The following is a 22,650-nucleotide window of genomic DNA, read 5'->3' as shown; positions in this document are numbered from 1 at the left end:
ATAAAGATCCGCTGTCTGTTAATAACCGACGAGCGGCCGAGTCACTTTGGAAGCCGGTCGATTCTAGTATTAATTTTCTATTCAGTAAATCCAACGAATTAACTTCGAACGAAGTTCTCTCATTCGAATGTTCATGCTCCGGGGGTTAAAACGATGTGAACCGGAAATGTATGAGCGGACGAATGAAATGTACACATCGAAGTTCGTCGACGTTGAACGACGTCGAACGACGACGACGATGCCGGGACCTGCAAAAATTCCGCGGCATCTCGTCGGGAAGTGGTGCGCGAAAACAAAAACAAATGCACGACCACCGTGTTCCTTTGAGCAAGCAATATGCGCCACTCGAGATTATTGAATCGAAGAGATATCTCTAGTAATCTGTTCCTTCGAGTCGGAAATCCTGCGGACCATTCAAGAGACTCGCGTTTCCGTCGGCGCGGCCCGGTACCGCATTAAAACGTCGACGACGGTTTCTGTCCGACCTATTTTGTAAATGATCCGCCTCGCCGCCCGGTGTTTGTTCACGCCGAAGCGCGACATTTTTGCTGCCATTGCGAATATTTCGCGGTGATCCCCGGAACCCAGTTTTTTCCCCCGTATTTCGCAAATAACGTCTGAAAGCACGACGGCAAACGGAGAGGAAACACTTTTGTTTGGACAAGTGCACAGCCGCTTGCGATTCGATAATAAAACACGGGCGACAACGTGAAACGCTGCTATGATCATCATTATACTTCAACTGCCGAACTATTCGCAGGCTTCTATAATGATTCTACTATATGTATGAAACAAGTCTAATAACTGGACAGCGGATTTTATGCATTTATGAAAGAAATGAGTAGGTGTAATTCAAAACAGCACAAACATTGGAAGAATTGAAAAATGCTGTTTATATAATTTTGAACCTATTAAACGTATTACGAAACAAAATAAACTTCTATTTCACTCCAGAGTTCGTTGAAAATCAGATAGAAAGTTTTTATTTTGCATAAAGATCCGCTGTCTATCAATAACATAACATTCCTAATAATAACTTTACAAACAGTTCCTGTATATTATTCGAGGTATTTCGATAGTACATGAACAAAATTAACCCTGACAAATTTTCACTTCTTCATTTGTGTTTTGTTAAGCAAATTACACAAAACATTTTTGTTTTTTATCATTTTTTTATATTTTATAATTGTGCTCCAACTGCAATTACGAATTACATAGTAATTTAATTGAATGAAGATTTTTATTATAAATTACAATATGACTGAATTACAATGCAATTCAATTACTCTGTAATTATAATTCCTGCAGTAATTCAATTGTAATTCTGCACAACTTTGTACCAGACACGATACAATTTGGATATCAGATTTGCTTGATTAATTCACGATTTAGTAGAACCTCGATTATTCGAACTGAACAGTTGAATCGTCAGCTACAGCAATTAAAGTTAACGCCCGTATTGAAATGTGCCGCTGCTAAACGTTTAGGATGATTAGATGCGAACGTTTGTTCGATATTACGAATGTTTGAATTATTAGCTACCGAGGTAGCGTGCAAGAAATTAACGAAGGGGCTTACATATACATGCGAAATTCGCGCGGGCGTCGAGCAATTAATGATGCATAGAATGAGCTTCAGCGATTGTGTAAGGCGATTTGGTGAACTGCTGCTCTTACGATCAATTCGTTGATTGGAATTTCAAGTGGAACTAAACTTACCCTCTCCATGTGGCCTCCCCTAACGACTTCCGGGGTATTAATGCAAACCACCCTTTTGAGCCGCAGTTTGTTAACATGGAAGGCTGAGCCGTAGCAGTACATCAACACCATCGTCGTAGGAAAGTAAAAACAGCAGCACGCCAAGATCCTGGGAACGAGAAAACGCTGGGTTTGATCGTGTGCTTTTCAATAATAAAATTAACGAACCGTACAATTATAACAAACTGCGGACCTTTGTCCATTTACCGCCTTCGCTAACCCATCAAACAAAAAGAAACGTCTGTATCAAATAGAATAATTTGAAGTAACTATCAAGTAAGTAAAAAGACCGAAGTGTACATTTTTCTGATTTATGTGGAATTAAGTCGAGTTTGTGCCCATAATTATGAAAAACTGGTCTTTTCTCTTGTTTCGAGATATTTCAAGGAAAAGGTTGTTAACACTAAGTGAATTCATTTTTCACAATATCGTAAAAATTACATTAAATTAATGTATAATGATTGAAAGTTGAATTTGAATTTCGTTTTGAATATGACGATTGAAAGTTGAATTTCGATTTGAATTGGGTTGCTGAGAGTTGAATTTGAATTGTGATTATGGGCACGTTTTAATTGGAGTTAAGCAAAATAGATTTCTTGTATATTACATTCAGCCATACATATCAGATGATTGCATAAATTCGTGGCCGATTTGAAAATAAAATTCAATGGTTAAGAAATGGTGACTGCATAATTATGTTTTTACACTCCGCCGTGCAGTATGAAAATCAGGCAGGAATTTATGCAATCATCTAATATATTACATCGCTCTATATTTCGAGTAAAACATGTCCGAGAGAAATGCTCGAGTAAGAAATTTCTTTTACGTTAAACTTCAAAGCTGTCTGCATTCCTTTCATTAATGCTACCGACTTAAAGTACACTGGAGTGCATACAGATTTTAATATCGTGAAGTTATGTCTTGTTACGTCAAAAGAATTCGTGTTGCTTGCAGGCACGATGGACTTTACATATTTATTGAGCTGGCGGATGAAAATCCTTCGCTAACAAATATCATTTTAATTTTTAATCGATCGTGCTTTTGATAAAAATTGTAAAACGGATATTAGTACGAGAACCACTTCAAGTTTGATGTATAATTTATCTTATGCGCTGGAATGGAGAATAACCAACGATAATTTAGTATGCATTACGCGTTTGTGTATTTTAACGTTGGAATTTTATAAACGTGTGTACTTGCAATTTTTCTCGGAAAAGTTTACAAATTCAAGCAACTTCCCTTTGTTTTAATCATCGAAACTGTTCCACCTGTAAACTTCAAGATGGCTGATTTCAGCTCGGTGTTTCATAAACTTCCGACAAAGAAGTATATGTTCGGGAGAACTTTAATTGGCCGCGATCGAAGCAGGAAAAAAAATGTAGGGTGTACTATTCCACTCCGTCTACAAGTTCCATGAGTACCAGCACGTCTATAAAGCACGAATACTCTGCGGTGCACATTATTATTCCTTCTGAACTGGGGCTCGGGCTCTCTTTGACTTTGTTAGCAAAAAATCAGAGCATTACTGCTATTTCTACATATAATATGTACATATACATATAAATGTATAATAAGTTATATTATTATACGAGACAAACAACAAATATTTTGCAATATCCACTGGCTGATTCTTATAGAGTTTCTCATTATTATACAGTGGGTGTAAAAAGTATTCGTACGCCCTTTAAAACGGAATAACTTTTTTATAATTGTACCAAATTTTCATTGGTTTAATAAATGATGTGCAAAAAAGATTTTCCAAAAATTATAATTTACAAGGTTACATGCAAAAATAGAAAAAGGCATTTTTTAGAACTTTTTTATTAGGGTTATTAATAAAATTTTCTATATAAGCCCACATAGAGAAGTTGCAAAACACAACTTTTGCAATTCCGACAATTTGCTTTCTAACTGCTCAAAAAAGTTCCAATCGTATAGTCCAATATTAAAAAGGTTATCATTTTCTTAAGAGTGTCCAAATATTAGTGGGAGTCACTGTGTATTATATTAGGTCGTTCGGAAAGTCATTTCGTTTCCTCAAGGGAAATTTGAATAAGTTATTTGAATAACTAATTTCAGAATAAGTTCTGTAACATTTTGTTCTATGATCTTTCGCAATTTTTCAGAAAACTTAAAAATCCCACGCTCGTAGAATTTCTGTTTCCTATTAGCAAAAAATTGAGTTATATGATTTTTCATGACTTCATTTGAAATTAAATTTGCTCTGGAAATAAGATTGTATTTTATTCCATTTTCTTAAAATTCGTCTATAAAAATTATGAATTGCATGAACATCCTCAGTCTAGTAATAACAAATCGAATCAATGCCATCATTATACGAAAAGCATTATACTTTCAGACCTAATATTTTTCACAATGAGTCGCTGACAACTAATTTTATGCATTTATAATAAAAATGAGTAGATTAAATACAGCTAAATCACTAATATAAAAATGTACAACAAAATTTGTAGTTGTCTGAAAACAATTCGGTTGACATCCTTTGAGATGTCTCCTTAGAAATTGTGCGGTCGATGGCACTTGTGGAAGATTGAAAATTTGTTGTACAGTTGTAACAGAACTTGTCGGAAGCAATCGGTGTAATACATGGTTTATAACGATACCTCAGAGATGCTCTGGCGAAGAATGGATCGCAGGCGAGCAAACCGGAACCGTTGAAGTAATAACCGCCTCTTGGAAGCACGAGAGCACCGAAGATCGCCACACTTGCTATCCACGTGGTTGAAATCACGGCCACGCAACCCTGCCGCATGTAATACTGCGTCACATACACAGAAAACAATCATTCCTCTGCTGTTTTATCCGGAAATCGGCATGTGCACATTAAACATAAATGGTAAAAGTAAGTTAATGTAATTTCGTTTATCATTAATGGTCCATCGTTTCTCCATTACTACTACGCTCATATTAACTTGACGTGTTGTTGTTGTATGCGTCAAATCTTGTAATCGAATTTTAAACCTCTACCCATAGTCCAATCTTGCTGAAATTTTCTATACACACTTTCTTCCGATGACAATAAAAGTAGAAAAAAAATAAAATATATAAAAAGAACTTTTTAAAAACCACGCTTATATTAAAATGCACTAAAATGGAGAAAATAATTTTTTTCCTGGTTCTCCATAAAATACCGTATCCAGTTAAATGATTAATAATATTTTTCCCCAAAATTTTAAGCAATTAGTTCAAAATTTCTTCTATTATAAAATTAGTTATGCATTACCAAATTTCAAAATATTCTCAATGAAATAATTTTTCACAGATGCAATTCTAGTAAACCCTCATGAAGATGATCTTAATAAAGATCGAAACGTCGCGTCGGAATTACTTTAGTGGTTTGCAAAAATGCATTGTAAATTAAGTAACAAATTATCGAACCTTTCCGCCGAAAGGATTAGTAATTTAATGTTATAAAATTAGTATCGGAATAGATAGAAAAATTTAATACTTTAAATAAAATCATGACATTAGAGACTATAAAAATAAAAGCGTGGAGCGCGCTAAACTATATTGACGTAATCTTCGTCGGCGCTCCTTGTTTTTATTTTTATAGTCACTGATGTCATGATTTTATCTAAAGTATTACATTTTTCTATCTATTCCGACACTAATTTTATAACAGAAGAAATGTTGAACTGATTGCTTAAAATTTCGGGGAAAAATATTAATAATCATTTAACTGGATTCGCTATTTTATGGAGAACCAGGAAAAAAAGTATTTTCTCCTTTTTAGTGCATTTTAATATAAGCATGGTTCTTAAAAAGCTTTCTTTATACATTTTTTTACCATTCTCGAAAAGTACAGTAACTTTCTTGTTTTGAAAAATAGATTAGAAAACGACATTACACCTATGGGATGACCTAATTCTTCATAATAGCTTTAACATTATAATTGACGCACTCATGGACAGTTACAATGGTGTGAAGCGCGCATATCAACGCATTGCGAATTACAACGCGCGTGTCACTGCTAAATACCACGCGTTCGAACAAATGGACAATTTATTATTCATTCAGAACATAATCGAATGTTCGATGGACGCGAGCGACGAGGAAGTCAATTAAGAGAAAATTAATAAACGAGTGCGTGGAACGATGCACCATTGATTCAATGGTGGTATCGAATTAATGCAAAGCCGATATCGTGTTTTAGAGACGGTATACATACAGTGTCGATATAAAACCACCGCAAAACCGATCCAGACCATAACCGGTATAATAACACAGGCTGTAAAATCATAACCGGAACCGATACAAACGGGCACCTTTTTCATTCGTAATTGTTATAACGCGCCGTTGCGATTCTTACGGCTATTTCGGGAACCGGAAACGACGTAGTAACCATTTTCAGCCCCGGTTGCTATGTATGAATGAATTTTATGGTGAAAAGTTTCGACAGCATGCCCCGGTTCCTGCGAGAAACAATTGTAAAGAGAAAGACTTGTGTTTTCTGAACAAATTCGCGAATGTATTTTCCGAACAAATTCTAATACTGTACAAGATGTTTAAGCTGCGATAATTTCGTTAAGAAAAATAGTAGAACTATAATCCTGGACGCATTTCCAAGCTCGAAGCCTCTACTTTCGCAATTCTTGGACAATCCACGGTAGATTGTTTCACTTTATGTTAAACTTCTTTCCAGCTTCGTTCCTCTCGTATCTCTTTACTCCTCCACTTGTGACTTTTCTGTTATTTAATTTTGTTTTACCACTTCGCATTTCGTTCTATTTATCCTCGGTGCGGAATTTGCGGTTCTCGAGAGGGCTGACTTTTCTACTTCTTTGTTCCTGGACCACTTGGTCGTGAGTGGCTCAGTTTAGGGGTTGGGAAGTGGCTCAGTTTTTTGCTGGCCTTTCGCTACCATTTAATTTCATTTTATTTTATTTTATTCCATTCTATTTGCTGTCGCTTATTTGTATTTCAATTTAGTTTGTCGTACAAAAATTTGGGAAACGTTGGATCAATTTAAGTATGGAACATCTTTGATTTCTATCGATTAGGAATATATCAGCCGTGCCAAAGTTCGTGCCCGATTCATTGTTGCATTTGAATATGAAATCGAGCATAAACTTTCGCACCTAATATTATGTCATAAAATATAAATCAAAGATAATTTCTACTACAGGTAGTCACGCGATAACTCGACTGATAACGCCCACCTAATTGTTTCTAAGGGTGAAACATCTTCCTTTGAGTAAGCTCTCCTTACAGGACTAGGAGGTGCTCATGTTCAGTCAGCCCGTTAATTGCTACGTCGCCTCGTGAGGTTTACGACACGTCAATTGCTATTCAGTTGCTAGTCCAAACGCCATATTGCAGGCATTTGTCAAATAACAGAGACATGGTACTTACACTGTAGCCTGTAGCATAGTAACACAATATAACTTCTAAACCCTCTTTGACATTTCAGCGTTCCCTGCTTGCTTGCTAATTTGAGGTAATAGTCGCTTCTATTAATTTAGCTTTCAGCTCTTTGGGGATGAATATCATCATACTGGCAGCATCTCAAGTCCATGTATTCAATTTCTAGAGTACTAAACTTTCTTTAAACTTGAACGATGCACAAGGATCATTTTATCTTTCCAATTTCGATTTCATTAACTGTGTGCTACCGCAAGTTTGCTGGATCTTTTAGAGGGTTGGTTAATTCGGTAACCAACGCATTCAGCAAATTGATAAATTAGATTTTACGAGGAGTCGCCGGTAATTGTACAGTTGTCAGAAACATCCGTTTTCGAGGGGTCGGACGCAAACCTTGACACCGGAATAGAAGCCTTCGTCTATCGCGTTTCCTTCCTGAATCGCAGAGAGCGACGAAAGCTGAATGACCATTCGGAACGTTCGAAGTTCCACGTCTTTACCGTGCCACGCCATGGGAATCGGAATGGGGAGGCCGATCAGCCCCTTAACTGCGGAAATCGTCCATAGACGTCAGAACGCTCGCAGTCGTTTCCACATTTGGCTGACTGCGAAGATAGAGCGAACGTTGCTCCCATCTTCAGGTTTATCTTCGTCCCCTCAAATTTTCCTGCGGGTTCCCATCACCCAGACCAACATAAATTTCTTCTCTGTTCATCTGTCTTTCCTTCAACGCATTTTGTAACTAGACAGCGGATTTTTTGTATTTATGACGAAAATTGGCTGGTGTAATTTAGCACAATAGACACGTTAGAAGAATTTAAAACCACTATTACATTATTTTCGATCTATTGAACATATAAGAAAGAAAATATATTCAAATTCCCTCCAGCTTGTTGCAATTTAGGTAGAAACTTTATATTTTGAATGAAGTTCGTCTCTCCACAAGCTTCATTATCTTCATTCATTTCGATTCGGAGAAACTTCTACGTATTTCTGCAATAAATAAACTCATTCGAATGAATTCAAGTAAGAACGAAACAATTGACTGGAGCGTCGACGCGAAGATTTAACAAATCCGGAGAACCGAGAGTAAGTTAGCGATCTATTATTTTTGGTTATACGCCGCGAGACGAGCAAACGGAGACCTGTGCTGTGGTACGCCGAGGACGTCTACGAGTATGTTTATCCGGTATTTGCATAATTTCCGGCGAGTACGGCTAATTGTTAATTCAATTAACAGCTTCGTGTTTTCGCCTTTATCGTGCTTTCTCTGGCAAATCTCGAAATCGTACGCCGCTTTTCCAGCCACTATCCCTGCACGTCTTGCGCTCGAACTAACTTCGTGTTTCTCTATTCTCTGCCATGTCTCGCTCTCGCACACTCCCGACTGTTCTCGGACAACTCGTCCGACGGTGGGGGGCAATTGTCTAATTGGCCCACCTGCCGAACTTCCAAACGCTTGTTCGCACCCACACCTCACTCACAGGTACACGCCACACACTTACATGCGCGCGCGCATGTATACACTCAACGTTTGCATCTCGCCGCGAATCGGGTCACAGACCCGGCGCGGCGCGTCGCGACGCGGCGACACTATCGACGTCGCGTTTTTCGAGCAACACTCCCGTTCGATTCCGCATTAACTGTCGGAAAATGAGCGGTTCCCGTTGCCGCACAATCACCGATGCCAATTAGCATTTAGACCTCGCCAATTTGGTATCTTTTTTTCTGCATTCTTTAATTATTTCTTTCAGGACGTCTCCTTTTCGATTTCAAACAGATCCTACATCAATTAAGGAGAACAACGAATTTTCAACTTTGAAGACACAATTATGCTGTTCTAACTTGAAACGATGTGGTTTAACCATCCGGGAACGACATCGGTACGTCATACTGACTTTAAGACTATTTTAAAAGTGATTAGACACAGCACTTTCATAGTTTGAACGTGGTTGTAAAAAACATCAATCTAAATTTTCAGAAACATTCCTAACATAATAAGAAAGATCAAGTAAATGATCGAAGTAATACTTGAAGTGAAGGTCTACAGACTTCAATCTGATGAAAGGTGTCTGATCATGATGTTTTTTAATCAGTTTTGAAAACAAACATGTGGGAGAGATGACGAAATCATTTTTGTGTCGTTTCCAAAATCTAAACGATAATATAAACAATATTAAACTACGTCGTCTTGTTCAGAAGAATACGTTGAATACATTGAATGGATACTAGTTTATAATAAGTTCTTCTATTGTGAAAATAATTTATGGTACCCGAGCGAAAATGTATGCATAGCGCATCGATGAAAATTTATTCATAGAGTTCTCTCACGATTGCAACAAAAATGAATAAAATTCGTGGGAACGAGTATTTTGTAAAATTAATTTGTAAAATGTATTCGCCATTTGTTCGAATGTGTCTATTGTAAAATACTAGATATGAAATTTCTGACATACCTTTTTAGATGCGTGCTTATGGTAATGGTGAGGATGCAGCATACAAACGTAACGATCAATTGCCATGCAGACAAGAATAACGGCACTTTGTTGAGTCAAGGCTCCTCTAAGGAGTGCCTGAAACAAAACAGTTGACAAATATTTAAAAATCCTTCCAAAATAAAAATTCAATTTTCTCAATTTTATAAGACTTTCACTTTTACATGTTTTCGCCTTGGTGGGTCAGAGTTGTGCTAATTCAATTACATTGTAATTCAATTGCACAATTGAATTACATTGTACTTCAATTATACAAGTAATTCAACTACGTCGTAACTGAATTACATTATTCAAACCTTTCAATTAATTCACAATTACTATGTATTTTAATCAGATGTGCAATTGAAATACAATATGTACCATTAAAATACAGCTCTCCAAATTATAGCCCAGAACTTTGAAGAAGTGCGATATATTTTTATGTTTTTCTTTCATATGCTTGTTTGCTGTCTATGCGACGTAGTTTCTATTCCTTGTCCTCGTTCATAATACCTAACGCTATTTTATAATTGTACTCCAATTGCAATTATGAATTACATTGTAATTTAATTGAATGTAGATCTAAATTATAAATTACAATATGACTGAATTACAGTGTAATTTAATGAGTTTGTAATTATAATTCCTGGAGTAATTCAATTGTAATTCTGCACAATTGTGATGTAGGTTTAGTAGGTAGGCACTCCTCTGAGGAGTGCCTGAAACGAGACAGTTGACAAATGTTTAAAAATCCTTCCAAAATAAATTCAATCTTCTCAATTTGATAAGGCTTTTACTTTTACATGTTTTTTGCTTGGTAGGTTTAGTCTTAAAGCGGTAGACTCGTTTCCAGGATTGCGATGGATCGGGATCCGCCTTCTCATTTCTTGATAATACAAACACCTGGTTTTTTAGTAGTCAAAAACGCTAGATAAAAGATGGATCTAGGGCGCTATCTCCCTCAAAAGTCCTATTTTTTCGTTCACGAGGCGTAATTTATATTATTCGGCAGCATGTAACTGTCGCAGCTTTATGAACATAGCTGTACGCTGCCGAATAATGCAAATAACGCCTCGTAAACGAAAAGATAGGATTTTTGAGGGAGATAGCGCCCTAGATCGATCTTTTATCCAGCGTTTTTGACTACTGAAAAACCCATTGTATTATCGAGAAATGAGAAGGTGAATCCCGCACCCTTGCAATCCTGGAAAAAGGAATCTACCGCCTTAAAAGCGACGCGACGCGGTTTCACTACAGATTCAGTACATTTTCCACGTCGCTGCGAGTGGCTGTTTTATCTTCGGTATCGAAAGTGCTATAAAAGGGAGTAACATGGTCGAGAATAGAGCGTCTTCCGTTACTCGAGAGGAGAGGAGTGAAGTGGCCAGTCCGAAATCAAACGCGGTTTCCGCCAAAGGCGACAACATGATTTTCGATAAATCCGCGTCGCTCGTATATTAGAAATAGCGACCGCGAAAAAAGAAGTGCGAGCTAAGAAAGGTTCGTGGATAGTATACGTTTAAGATGGTCGCCATGGTAACCGTTGGCGTATAGCCAGGAAAAAGCCCTGATAATCTAGAGAGGCCAGGATCGACCTGACCTCATTTCAAACGATCCTTGAGACAGTCACGAAAGACTTTAACCGAGGATTTTCGACGCAAACGAACTTACTGTATCATGTTACGACGTAATTTATAATTCCCGGACCTCTCGCCGGCCATTTTGTCGGACAGTGAAACTGACAGCAACCATCTAAGTCGAGACAAGAAAATCTAGCTCTGTTAACACGGTCTCATTTCTTTTGCGAACGAAGATTAAGGGTTGAGAATTTTTCGATAAATTGTGCGAAATCGACAGCAATTTCATTTATAAATCAACAAATTTTTCGTCGAAGAACTCGTTAATTAAAGAGGCTTCCGGTAGGTGAACACTATGTACGTGACGTCGACATATTCATTTTTACGATTCAGTTTTCTCAATAAATAGTCGTGTCTCTAGTAGAATAAAAATTGGATTACGGTTTATGAAATCTCTGTGACGAGGATTTTCGCAGAAACATTGCAAATATGTGCGTCGGAGAACTAAATCATACACAGAGCTATCAATATGTTTTTAATCGCTGTTCTGTGTTTTGGAATATGAAACATAAATGTCGAAAGACACGTTTCAAAATTGATGGAAACATCGATCGCGAATTATTTGTTTTTCATCGAGATTGAAAAATTGGTTTCGTGCGTGGATTTTCGGGATGGCGGAGAGGATCAGTTAAATTCTCGTCCGTCTCCAAATATTTTATAAAATAATCGAAACAAACAATCGAATAATATCAAAGAAATGTTCGTTAAATGCAACATTGATTGTTTCTTGTAATTCTTACATTTGTCCCAGCAATATGCAATTTTGTAATATGTTAAAATTAATTCTGGCTCGCAAAGGGTTAATGAAAAATGCACGGAAGGAATCAGAGGTTTTTTCGTTTAATCTCCGCGCGAAAGTTCTCTTGATATTCGCGTGATCTATGGTGTGGATAGGCGTGCGTGGCACGCAAGTTATCCCGGGGGCAGATTCATTGTCATTAGCAGAGACGGCTCGTCAGTTTGGCTTAAACAGAGATCGAACGGCTCCCGCGAGAATCACTCATTACAAAATCGAGTATACGACCCCGGTGCATTCTACCGATCCCAGGCTGTTATCAACAACACCTCCAAATACATACAACTCACGGCATTAACGATTAAGTCTATCGGAAAGTTCTGGCCACAGTCGATAGCAGCGGGTATTAAAGCTTCGCGCACACCATATTGTGTAAGACAGGTGCAGCCAGACGAAAAAGAATTTCTCGTCGTACGCTGATTTGTGTAATGGCTTTATTTTTTCGAGCTTCGCGGAAAGAGTAAAAAATTACAGTATTGATCTACGGTGAGCTGTTTGTTCATATATTTTTCACTGGTAAATATCCAGCCTGAAAATTTGTATACGAATTTATTGCGTTTATTTGCTCGGTTCAATATTGTTTTGTGGTACTTGTTTCGTTTTAACATTCGTTTATATCGATTACAATTTAAGCGCGAATTTTCCGTCTACTATATTCATCCGCAATCATTTTGAATAATAGGGTTGTTATTGGCACTATTGATTTAAACGGCAAATATTAAGAATTCCTGGTATAGAAAATCATTACCACGCTTACATTAGCTTCCCGAGTTGATGTTGTATGCGTCAAATCTTGTAATCGAATTTTAAACCACATCCCGATGAGCTACAGACTTGAAACTTTAAACGTATCTCAGAACTGGATGACAATGCAATATTAAAAAACAAATTTAATATGACTGTATTTCATAATAAAAGATTTATGACTCGTGAAACTGTTTGATTTCGCTAAAAAATCTTTATCAGCTTATAATAATAGAAAGTTAAGCTCGTTTAAACATTTCGAAAAAAGATGAAAAGATTTTTACCAGGATTTTGGTTTACGGTGCCAATCATTGTACAGTAAAACGAATATGGTAGTCGCGATTAACACTAGAACTACCGAGGTTAAGACGAAGCTAGTTCTACCAAAACCAGTCAAAATGACTGGTCTTTGAAAAATATGTAATGATAGAATATTTTTATATTTATTGATTTATTACTATCTTACAAAAGGAATATGGGGCCGAATATGTCTTTGAAAATATTATGTAATCTTCCAGCTTTAGACCCTCCTTTTAGTTTTCCCAGCTGGATCTTGCATACTTTCATTTTCGTCTTCAGAACTTAAGGCACACAACACGTCTTCTTTTACGTACATTGAAAATGTTTTTTAATTCACTTTCCGTGGACTCCTCAACATTTTCTTTGTCTCTATAATCTTATTATTACTATTTATCCTATTATTACTATTCAGCCTCCCCTAAACGTAACATTTACCCTATTTATTACTATTATCACTGTAAAGTTCAATTTCATTTTCTTCTGATTTACTTTCTTCGTGCTCATACAATTCCCCATACTCGATATCAGAGTATTCCATTGGTATATTGTTCACTTCTCGCAACAATTCAGTGATTTTCAATCGTTTTGCCATTTTTAGGGCTAGTAAAATATTGTTATATAAAAAAGAATTAGTTCCTATTCCAACGGCTATGGTATACAAAATGACCGCGTGAAACAACATCGATAACATATTACGTTACATCGCAGCTATGTTTGTGTTTATGTTGTGGCGCCAAAATAAGACGTTGCGCAAAACATCAATAGATCTATCGAAATATCTAATTAATGATTTCGGGTTCGGTAAACAAATTATTGAATACTTTTCCACTTAGAGAAGTACCAGACAAAATGACTGGTATTGGTATAAATTAAATAAAATTCATTATATCACTCCTTTAGTTATCGCTGTAAAAGTCATTATATCGATTGCGGGAAAAAAATGTAACATGAAGTAGAAATTTTAAAATGATATTGTAAAACCATTTTGACTGGTCTGTTAGTTCCAGTGTTAATCGATTCTGTTTTCATTTCAATCGGCAAATATGCTAGCGCACGGAGTGCCATGGATTTGAAAATGTGTAATGAATGTATAATAAATGACGCATCTTTCAGATCTTACCTGAATTTGGCAGACGACTTCCCCATAGGGCCAGCATCCGTAAACAGCTGGCAGGAAACCGAACGGAGTAACCAGGAGTCCAATGGCCAAGTCATTGCTTGCCAGACTTGTCAGCAAATATCTCGGCTGCAATCAAGGTGAAGAGAACCTGTTGATCATTTACATAACATTGGTGGCATGTTATTTGTCTTGCAAAACGAATTTGGGATCGAACTTCCTGAATAAAAATCATCTCGTGGCTTCATAACTGAGTAGTTACAGACAGCCTCGGTCGGACGTTCTGTTAATTTGCCAACTAACATTTCAATAAGACCTTTTTCACTCTTCTTGTAACTGTCGTGCCAAAATATTTCAATTATCTCGTTCCATGAATTAAATTGCAGAACCTTGCATACAGGGTGTCTCAAAATTTCTTCAACATTCGGAAATGGGCGGTTCCTGAGATCTTTGAAGCAACATTTTCCTTTGCAAGAATGGCGTCCGCGGCTTTGCTAAGGAGTTATTAACGAAAAACACGGGCCAATCAGAGCGCGATCTAGACGCGTGTTAGAGAAAAGGAAAATGCAAAGGAAAATGTTGCTTCAAATGATTCATTTCCGGATGTTGAAGGAATTTTGAGACACCCTGTATATCAATTTAGATTATTAACAATTCTAACGTAATGTTGATCAACTTGCTGAAAACTGTCAAGGTACGAAATACGTGTGCACTTTAACACCAAATCAATCATCCAAACAGTTTAATGTTTCTAAAACTTCTACAATCTCTAGGAAGATTTCTCAAATCGAAGAATTTTTTTCTAAGACGCGACGTCTTCCAGATTCTTATCGTTTCGTTGCGCATTGTGATATAAATAATACAGCTTCGCGTAAAAGTATAGAGCTTTTGATAAAGCGGTGAGAAACCGCGGCAAATTGACGGGTAAAACGAGCGAGGGGCTTTAAAAGTGCGAAAGGGGTGTGAGGTGCGGAGTGTGGGAAGCAAATATAATAAAATGAAATAGCTGACGAAGAAAACGAAAGGAAGAGACCGCGCAGGAAACCTTGGGGAAAGTGGTAAAGCCATAAAGAGTGAAAGTACAGGGGTTGCCGAGGGCTTGGTCGATAAACGTACACCGAAGTTTTCGAGGCTCACACGAGATCTTCGAGGGGAAAGAAGCATGAAAAAGGGGGAAGTATTATGGAGAAAGTTACGGGAAGTCACGGGGTGGAAAAAACCTCGAGAAACGCGGAGAAACTACGAGGACATCGCTGATAGGGGTTAGAGGATGCTCGATCGCCAAATGTTTACCGTGGGCAGAGTAAAGAAAGAGTGAAATCGAAAATTCGATCATGGGGGCGACGAAGACGTGGCTGCTGCGCAGTGTCTATCACCCTGTAATTGCTTTGACGAGTCACAGATAATATGCCGCCCTCAAATTACAAATTGCAATGATGCAAATCAAATTCTTTATTTTATTTGAACATTGTTCACGCCAGCTATTCTTTATTTTATTTGTTGTTTGAAATATCGATCGCAAGATAATGAAATGTATAATATTCAAATGTTCTCGGCGCAACGGTTCGATCAGTTAATAGGAAAAAAGCAAAATTTGCACGTTAGTTAGGAACTTTCAACGTTTCGATCTTCATTCAGATCATTTTCAAGAAAGTAGAAAAAACTGCGTCTGAAAAATATATTTTCACAATGTAAAACCAGAAACTTTAAAATATCTGCGTAACCAGAATGTAACAATGTAACAAGATACTGCAATAATTTACTTACATTGCTTTATAAAGATTATAAATACGGAATTGAAATTGTCTTAGCACATGCTGCTTTCATGTCGTCAGACAGGATACTGGATCATAGACCATCAAAGTCATTAGACACAGAACGTAACTGGTCGATCGATCAAAACAAAGTCAATCGTCGATCGATTAACTGATCGAACCGTTGCGCCGAGAACATTTGAATATTATACATTTCTTTATTTTATTGTTAACTTAATTATAATAATTCATGAATATTATAATATTATAATAAAATATTATAATATTATAATAAAATATTATAATATTATAATAAAATATTATAATATTATAATAAAATATTATAATATTATAATAAAGAATATTATATAATTCATGAATTATTACTGCACTACATAAATGTCTTAGGCAGGGATGGGATCAAGTTCAATATGTACTCACGAATCCGAGTCAATTTCACTAACCAACTTTCATTTCGTGAGTTTCGATTACTACTTGAAAGCAATAATGTTTCAGTGATTTGTCTTTGAAAAGCATTCATTATATACAAACTGATATCGAACCTCGGAATGAGGACTTACAAGTTTCGAAAAGATACTTCGATTTTGAAAGGAATCGAATCTTTCACAAGTAGTACTCGAATCTTGGAAATCAGAACTGCATAGTAGGTTTTAAGCACTTTCTTTATTAAATTCGTAACTATTAGGTCGTTCGGAAAGTAATTTCGTTTTTCGTGAAGCGTTTCAACTGCTTCCATTTGTTATTAGTAGACTGTTATTAGTAGATCCTTATGCATTTATAGCAAAATTGAATTCATGAAATTCGAAATTGTCAGAAAATTTAAAAAATTGAAGATGTCAATATATGATTTATCTTCTATCAAAATCATTAAGGGAAGAACTAACATTCAATCTAGTTTCTATTTCTTGCAATGGATGCTGACAATTTTTATTTTGCATAAAGATCCGCAGTCTAGTTATTAGTTAACTTAATTTTAAATCGCGAAATCGTGGATTATCTTGACAGCTGACATTTAGAAAAAAATTGGCTTTCATTTTTCCTCGAGAAAACGAAATAACTTTCCGAATGATCTTAGCTTTACAAAAAGCTCTATTTATTTAGATTCTGTGCAATTTTTATTACAATATCTGGCTGAGTAAAAAAATCTATTGAATCAATTTTCATGTAATCAACTTGATAGTTTCAATAATTGTGAAATGAAAAATATGAAATCGGTCATTTGACCTGCAGTGGTAGGTTTAGTGTTAAGAATAATATTTCCGATAGATTATGAAATTATATAATAGTTATACATGTTGAATTAAAATATGCATTAGAGGACAGCATAATTGATTTTGAAGGTAAAAAGAATAATGATTAGAAAACTCAGAGAATGTCCGGTACGATATTCAGAAAAGTTTCGTATCTGTTCGATCAAGATTCGAATATACTTGCGAGTATTATTTCCGTTTACCAAAGTGCTTGTAAAAGGTTCGAAACTGTCTGTCATAGGTTCGAGTATACTTAGGACTACTACTTCTATTCTTCGAGGTACTTATATGTAGAGAGTTCGAATTCAATCAATCAAAGTTTGAACCTGTTTGCGAGGTACTTGATCCCACCCCTAGTTTTAGGTTCATTGTTGAAAATATTCTGAAATCGTGAGAAATGATCTATATATTCATTCTGAATATTTATTCTATCTCGCAGATGACCGTTGAAGTCGGCAACAAAGTTCAAATGATTAAATTTAATGGTGGCTACTATTACCACCAGTACAGTTTCGAAATTTCGAGCTCTGGCTAATCTGTCTAACTTATTTTCCGCGGTTTTTCGCCTACTAATGCAACGCATAAATTTCCGGATATAGCATAATCTACGGTACGCTCAACAAGTTGGTTGACCTGCTGTAAATAAACGCACGTAATGACTATTTAAGTGGAACAGGGTTGGATTAGTCAGACAGAACATATAGCTGGGGCTGCTACACCTATCGCGTGCTTAACACGCTCATGTTTTCTTTATTCGTGGGGACGCGATTCGTTCAATCGACTGCAGCCCTGTTTTTACAGAGGGTGTTTCACCAGATTTCAGATAGTCTACAATGTTGACTCGATAGCAGAGAATGTGGACTCTACATTTACCGTTGTTAATACAGCCTGGCGAATATATTAGGTGTGCAAATAAGTTCTTTCCCCTTTTCTTCCAAATTCAAGATTTTATTACATAAAATTTTATATTACATAAAATGTAATAAAATCTTGCTGGTGGTTCCCAATTTTTCTGCCAATTGTTCGCGCGTCTCGGTCGGATTTTCGTTGAGCAATTCCTCTAACTCACCGTCATCGAACTTTCACGACGCACCTGAACGATCGTCGCCTTCCAAAAAGTAAAATTCCCGGCTTTAAATCTTTGGTACCACATTTTCCATGTTCTTTAAAATACAGCGTTCTCTTCCGGTGCCGTGCAAACCATTTCAGTAGCTTCAACAGCGGATTTCCTAAGCTGGAACGCAAATAATGCTTCTCGCACGCCATATTGCTTGAAATTGTTGCGTAGTTTAGTTTAGCTTATTAAAGAACCAAGGCTTTAGACCAAGTTAGGTCCATAAACTGGAAACTCTTAGAGCGCTCATCACGATCTTTCTTAAAACTAAAAGAACGCCCTTTCAGATGGCACCAAAATCGGGAAGTAATTCGAATTCAGTCAGAAGTTATGATCGTAGAAAAAGAAAGGGGAAGGAACTTATTTGCACACCTAATAATCGATTAAATTGGATCATTTAAACTAAATCAAATTGTTTCAAGAGGAAATCACATTCGAACTAACCTAATAAAGGTAAGATTAAATATCTAAGTGAGAGAAAGAATAATTGAACTCTCATTCAAATTATAATACATTTTGACTAACCTAACAAAAAATTTAATTTCTGAAAAGGCGAACTGATTGCCGAAGCTAATTTTGTGTTCTTCGATAACAAAAAATTATTAACTTTGTTCTTCGATAAGAAAAAATGATTAACTTTGTTTCGTGGATAGTCCGCGGCGGTTTCTATCGCGCAGCAGTCACGTGTGCACGTGTTGTAATAGATATTCGTCGACGGGACAAACCCGACATACGAGTGTGCCATTTTCCCGGATAAAATTGTGTTTTGGAAATGACATTCACCGCCTGTACTTGAAATCCCGTCCAGTGAGTTTTGATATGTGCTCGTCGATTTTCATGAGTGGACAGGTTTAATATCGTACCACCTGACGCGTGTGCTTTTTCGCTAGTTGCTAATGGCGAAGTCTTAAATGATCCGAAATGGATAACAACGCGCAGTCATTCTATGTATAAACGAGATTCTCAAAGCGTGTTAAAAAGTATTGTTGCTTCAATACGTTGATACGTTGACTGTTCCAACAATTTTCTACATCACGACACATGTTTTAAGACAAAAATTTCTGCGATAAATTAGTTAACACCTTGCCCTGCGATTTATTTTACGATTTTGGTGATTAGAACTTTCTTTGTAGTTCGTAATTTGTTAAAAAAGAAGAAAATTTATATATCACATGTTCTGAAATAACTATACTATCTCTGTTTAGAGGAAGTTAATAACATACATATTTATTAGACTCTGTTCTGAATCTTCGTCACGAGTCTGACACGATATCGTAGGGCAAGGGGTTAAGGGTTGAAACCAGAAACTTTACTTTCAAAGAGGGGTTGTTTTCTACTAGGAAATTTTTGTCCTGGATCAGAGGTTTCCAGCAAGCACCAATTCCTTGCAGTGCTCTTCACAGATCCTATTTCATCGGTTCTCAGCAATCGGGTAATAGTTCAAATATCTCACGAAAAACCCCTAAAAGTTCAACAACCCCTAACTGACCTATGCAGGTTCATCGATCTCGTTGAGAACCCCTGATCTACCTCAACCATTCAGAACACTGCTGTGTAAAGCCGCAGGGTGGTCATAGTTTCGATTACATCCGTAAATATGCATCCTGAATGGTAAATCTACCGACCGTCCTCCAACGATGGACGGATCCTGCTGACCGATCTGCCACATGCACACTCATAGATTGATAGATTGTTATGCATCTGGTACACCTGATCCAACCCGTACGCTTCTTTCAGTTGTTTACAAGTTTAAAACGATACTCATTCGACCGTACGCTGTATCAAACATTAAATCTGACGCAACAGTGAAAAGAGCTTTTATATTTATTGGTCCCTCGTAGGGGTACCGGTAAAAATCACTATACTACACTTCAAAATGTATACAGTTAGGAGAAAAACTGATCACGCACACTTTAAATCAGAGTAACTTTTTTATGAATGGACCATACGACTTGAATTTCTCTGTAAGGCTAGAAGAATTAGTTTAGTAAATGACGTCTAAAAAATATGTTGAAAAAATGCATTTGGTCGGAATTGTGAAAAACAATAGTTAAAATTGATTTTAACGACTTTTCTAGCTGAGCCAATAACGAAAATTTAAACGATGTGTTTGGTTAACTTGTGTAAATTATATACGCTCCGAAAATTTCATTGAAATTGATTAATTGGTTTACGAGTTATAAATGATCAAAAGTGGTAAAAATTGCAATTTTTCACGATTTTCGGAATTTTTACCACTTTTGATCGTTTATAACTCGTAAACCAATTAACCAATTTGAATGAAATTTTCGGAGCATGATGTGACCAAACACATCATGTAAATTTTCATCTTTTAAATTTAAAAAAGTTGCAAAAATCAATTTTTGCTATTGTTTTTCACAATTCTGATCAAATGAATTTTTCCAACATATCTTTTAGACGTCATTTACTAAACTAATTCTTCTAGCCTTACAGAGAAATTCAAGTCGTTTGGTCCATTCATATAAAGTTATTCTGATTTAAAGTGTGTGTGATCAATTTTGCTCCTAACTGTAAGTACACGCTGATCTTAGGTATCGGTGAATGATTATTAACACGTTGTCTACCGGAAGTCTACCAATAGGATTTTCAATAATTGTGGTGTGTCAAAAGGAAGTTTAAATTGTTGAGTGAGTTGTTGGTTTACGATTTAATTGTTATCGTTAGACAGCGGATTTTATGCATTCATTACAAAATCGAGTAGATGTAATTTGAAACAGTAAAACCATTAAAAGAATTTAAAAATACTGTTATGTTATTTTCAACCTATTAACCATATTAAGAGAGAAAATAAATTTGTATTTCACTCTAGTTTGTTGCAATTCAGGCAGAAAATTTTTATTTTGCATAAAGATCCGCTGTCTAGTTATCGTCGTCAAAGGATCTAAGCTGTGCATACTGTCGACTTTCAAAAATTAAGAAATGATGTACAGTGGCCCACAAAAGTGTTCGTACACCCTTTAAAACAGAATAACTTTTTTATAAGTGTACCAAACGACCTGATGTTTTTAAGCAATTAGAAGCATTGGTTTACTAAATGATGTGCAAAAAGATTTTTCATTAAGGGCCCAAATAAAAAAAGGTTCAAAAATGTCTTTTATTTTTGGAAAATCTTTTTTGCAAATCATTTCATAAACCAATACTTCTAATTGATCATAAAAAGTTAGGTCTTTTGGTACAATTATAAAAAAGCTAATCTGTTTTAAAGGGCGTACGAACACTTTTGTGGGCCAACGTATGTAATGCGTCTTGACAAAAGATCTGCGACTAACCTGTGCATGGATATATTTGCTGTATCGTCGGCTGTTAATGACGCAGATCACCAACAGGTTCGCGCAAAGGATGCCGAGGCTCAGCGAAAGAATTAACGTCGCTCGGAGCAATTCGCCTAATCCTGGCGCGGTCCAAGCGGCCTCGGATGTGTCCCTTCGCCAGCAGCTGCTGTTGCTCAGCGCAGGTGCAAGCATAATCGTCTGCCTGTGCTCCATTTTCCCTTTGACTGTCGTTTCTAATATTTAAAATTACTTTCGATCTCCAAGCCCAGACGAGACGCTGCTGTCTCGTGCGAGGCTGGTCTGGCGCATCTGTTCCTCGATAGATTTTCATCCCTGCTATACCATCGGTCTTGCGAGGCTCGCTTTTTCGTAATTTGTTACGATCACCACGGTCCTCTTCATTGTCGCAAAAAAGCGGCGAGAGGCTGCGTACTGTTTCGTTCCTATCACTTTTGCGAAAAACGCTCAAGGATTCTTCGTCTCCGCGCGATCCGCGCGCCGATTTTCGCTATGATGCTGCCCGGTTGACTGGCACATGACTTCAAGGCACGACTTGTTATGTTTCAGTGGAGATATCTGTAACACAAAATCGATTTGCGATTGTTCAGAATTGTTGCAAAATCGAACAGAACGGTCGGCTGCTCTTTACATTACCGGACTCAAAATTTGTGCCTTTCTTCTATAAATTATGATGTATTTGGTATGTAATCCAATAGATTTGTACCTGGGGCGGCTGCAGATCGAAGTTTCGATCCTGTAGGATCATTGGTTCAGGAGTTATGTTTGCTTAAAGTTGAGCATTTTTCAGTGTTTTAGTGTCGCGCGCCGCTTACTTAGCAGAGCCGCTTACCTAGCGGCTTTTGGTTGGTGATTAGGTCGGACGGGGACAAAGTAAGCGGCTCGCGGTCGTAACTATAAACCAATATGGCGGCACTCTTACCTGCCAAAAACACTGCAGATTGCTCAACTTTAAGCAAGCATAACTCCTGAACCATTGATCCTACAGGATCG

At 36.8% G+C, this 22,650-nt stretch overlaps 1 protein-coding gene across 4 annotated transcripts in view; it reads right to left on the bottom strand.

Annotated features, from left to right (window-relative positions):
• LOC143208594 (trace amine-associated receptor 8c) overlaps window positions 1-22,650 on the bottom strand; it is a 76,650-nt gene that overhangs the window by 32,977 nt on the left and 21,023 nt on the right. For 3 of the 4 annotated variants that reach the window (XM_076423086.1, XM_076423084.1, XM_076423085.1), the window contains exons 2-6: window positions 21,637-22,215; window positions 14,211-14,336; window positions 9,596-9,712; window positions 4,382-4,536; window positions 1,719-1,866 (exon numbers count right to left, since the gene is read on the bottom strand). In XM_076423086.1, coding sequence (XP_076279201.1) covers window positions 1,719-1,866; window positions 4,382-4,536; window positions 9,596-9,712; window positions 14,211-14,336; window positions 21,637-21,852 — 762 coding nt within the window. In that variant the 5' untranslated portion in view covers window positions 21,853-22,215. The remainder of the gene's footprint in view (window positions 1-1,718; window positions 1,867-4,381; window positions 4,537-9,595; window positions 9,713-14,210; window positions 14,337-21,636; window positions 22,216-22,650) is intronic. The other variant, XM_076423087.1, reaches the window with a different exon arrangement.

This window comes from Lasioglossum baleicum, chromosome 5, assembly GCF_051020765.1.
Source record: "Lasioglossum baleicum chromosome 5, iyLasBale1, whole genome shotgun sequence".
Classification (NCBI taxonomy): Eukaryota; Metazoa; Arthropoda; class Insecta; order Hymenoptera; family Halictidae; genus Lasioglossum; species Lasioglossum baleicum.
Note: the sequence above shows the minus strand (reverse complement) of the source record. Positions and strands in the feature narration are given on the sequence as shown.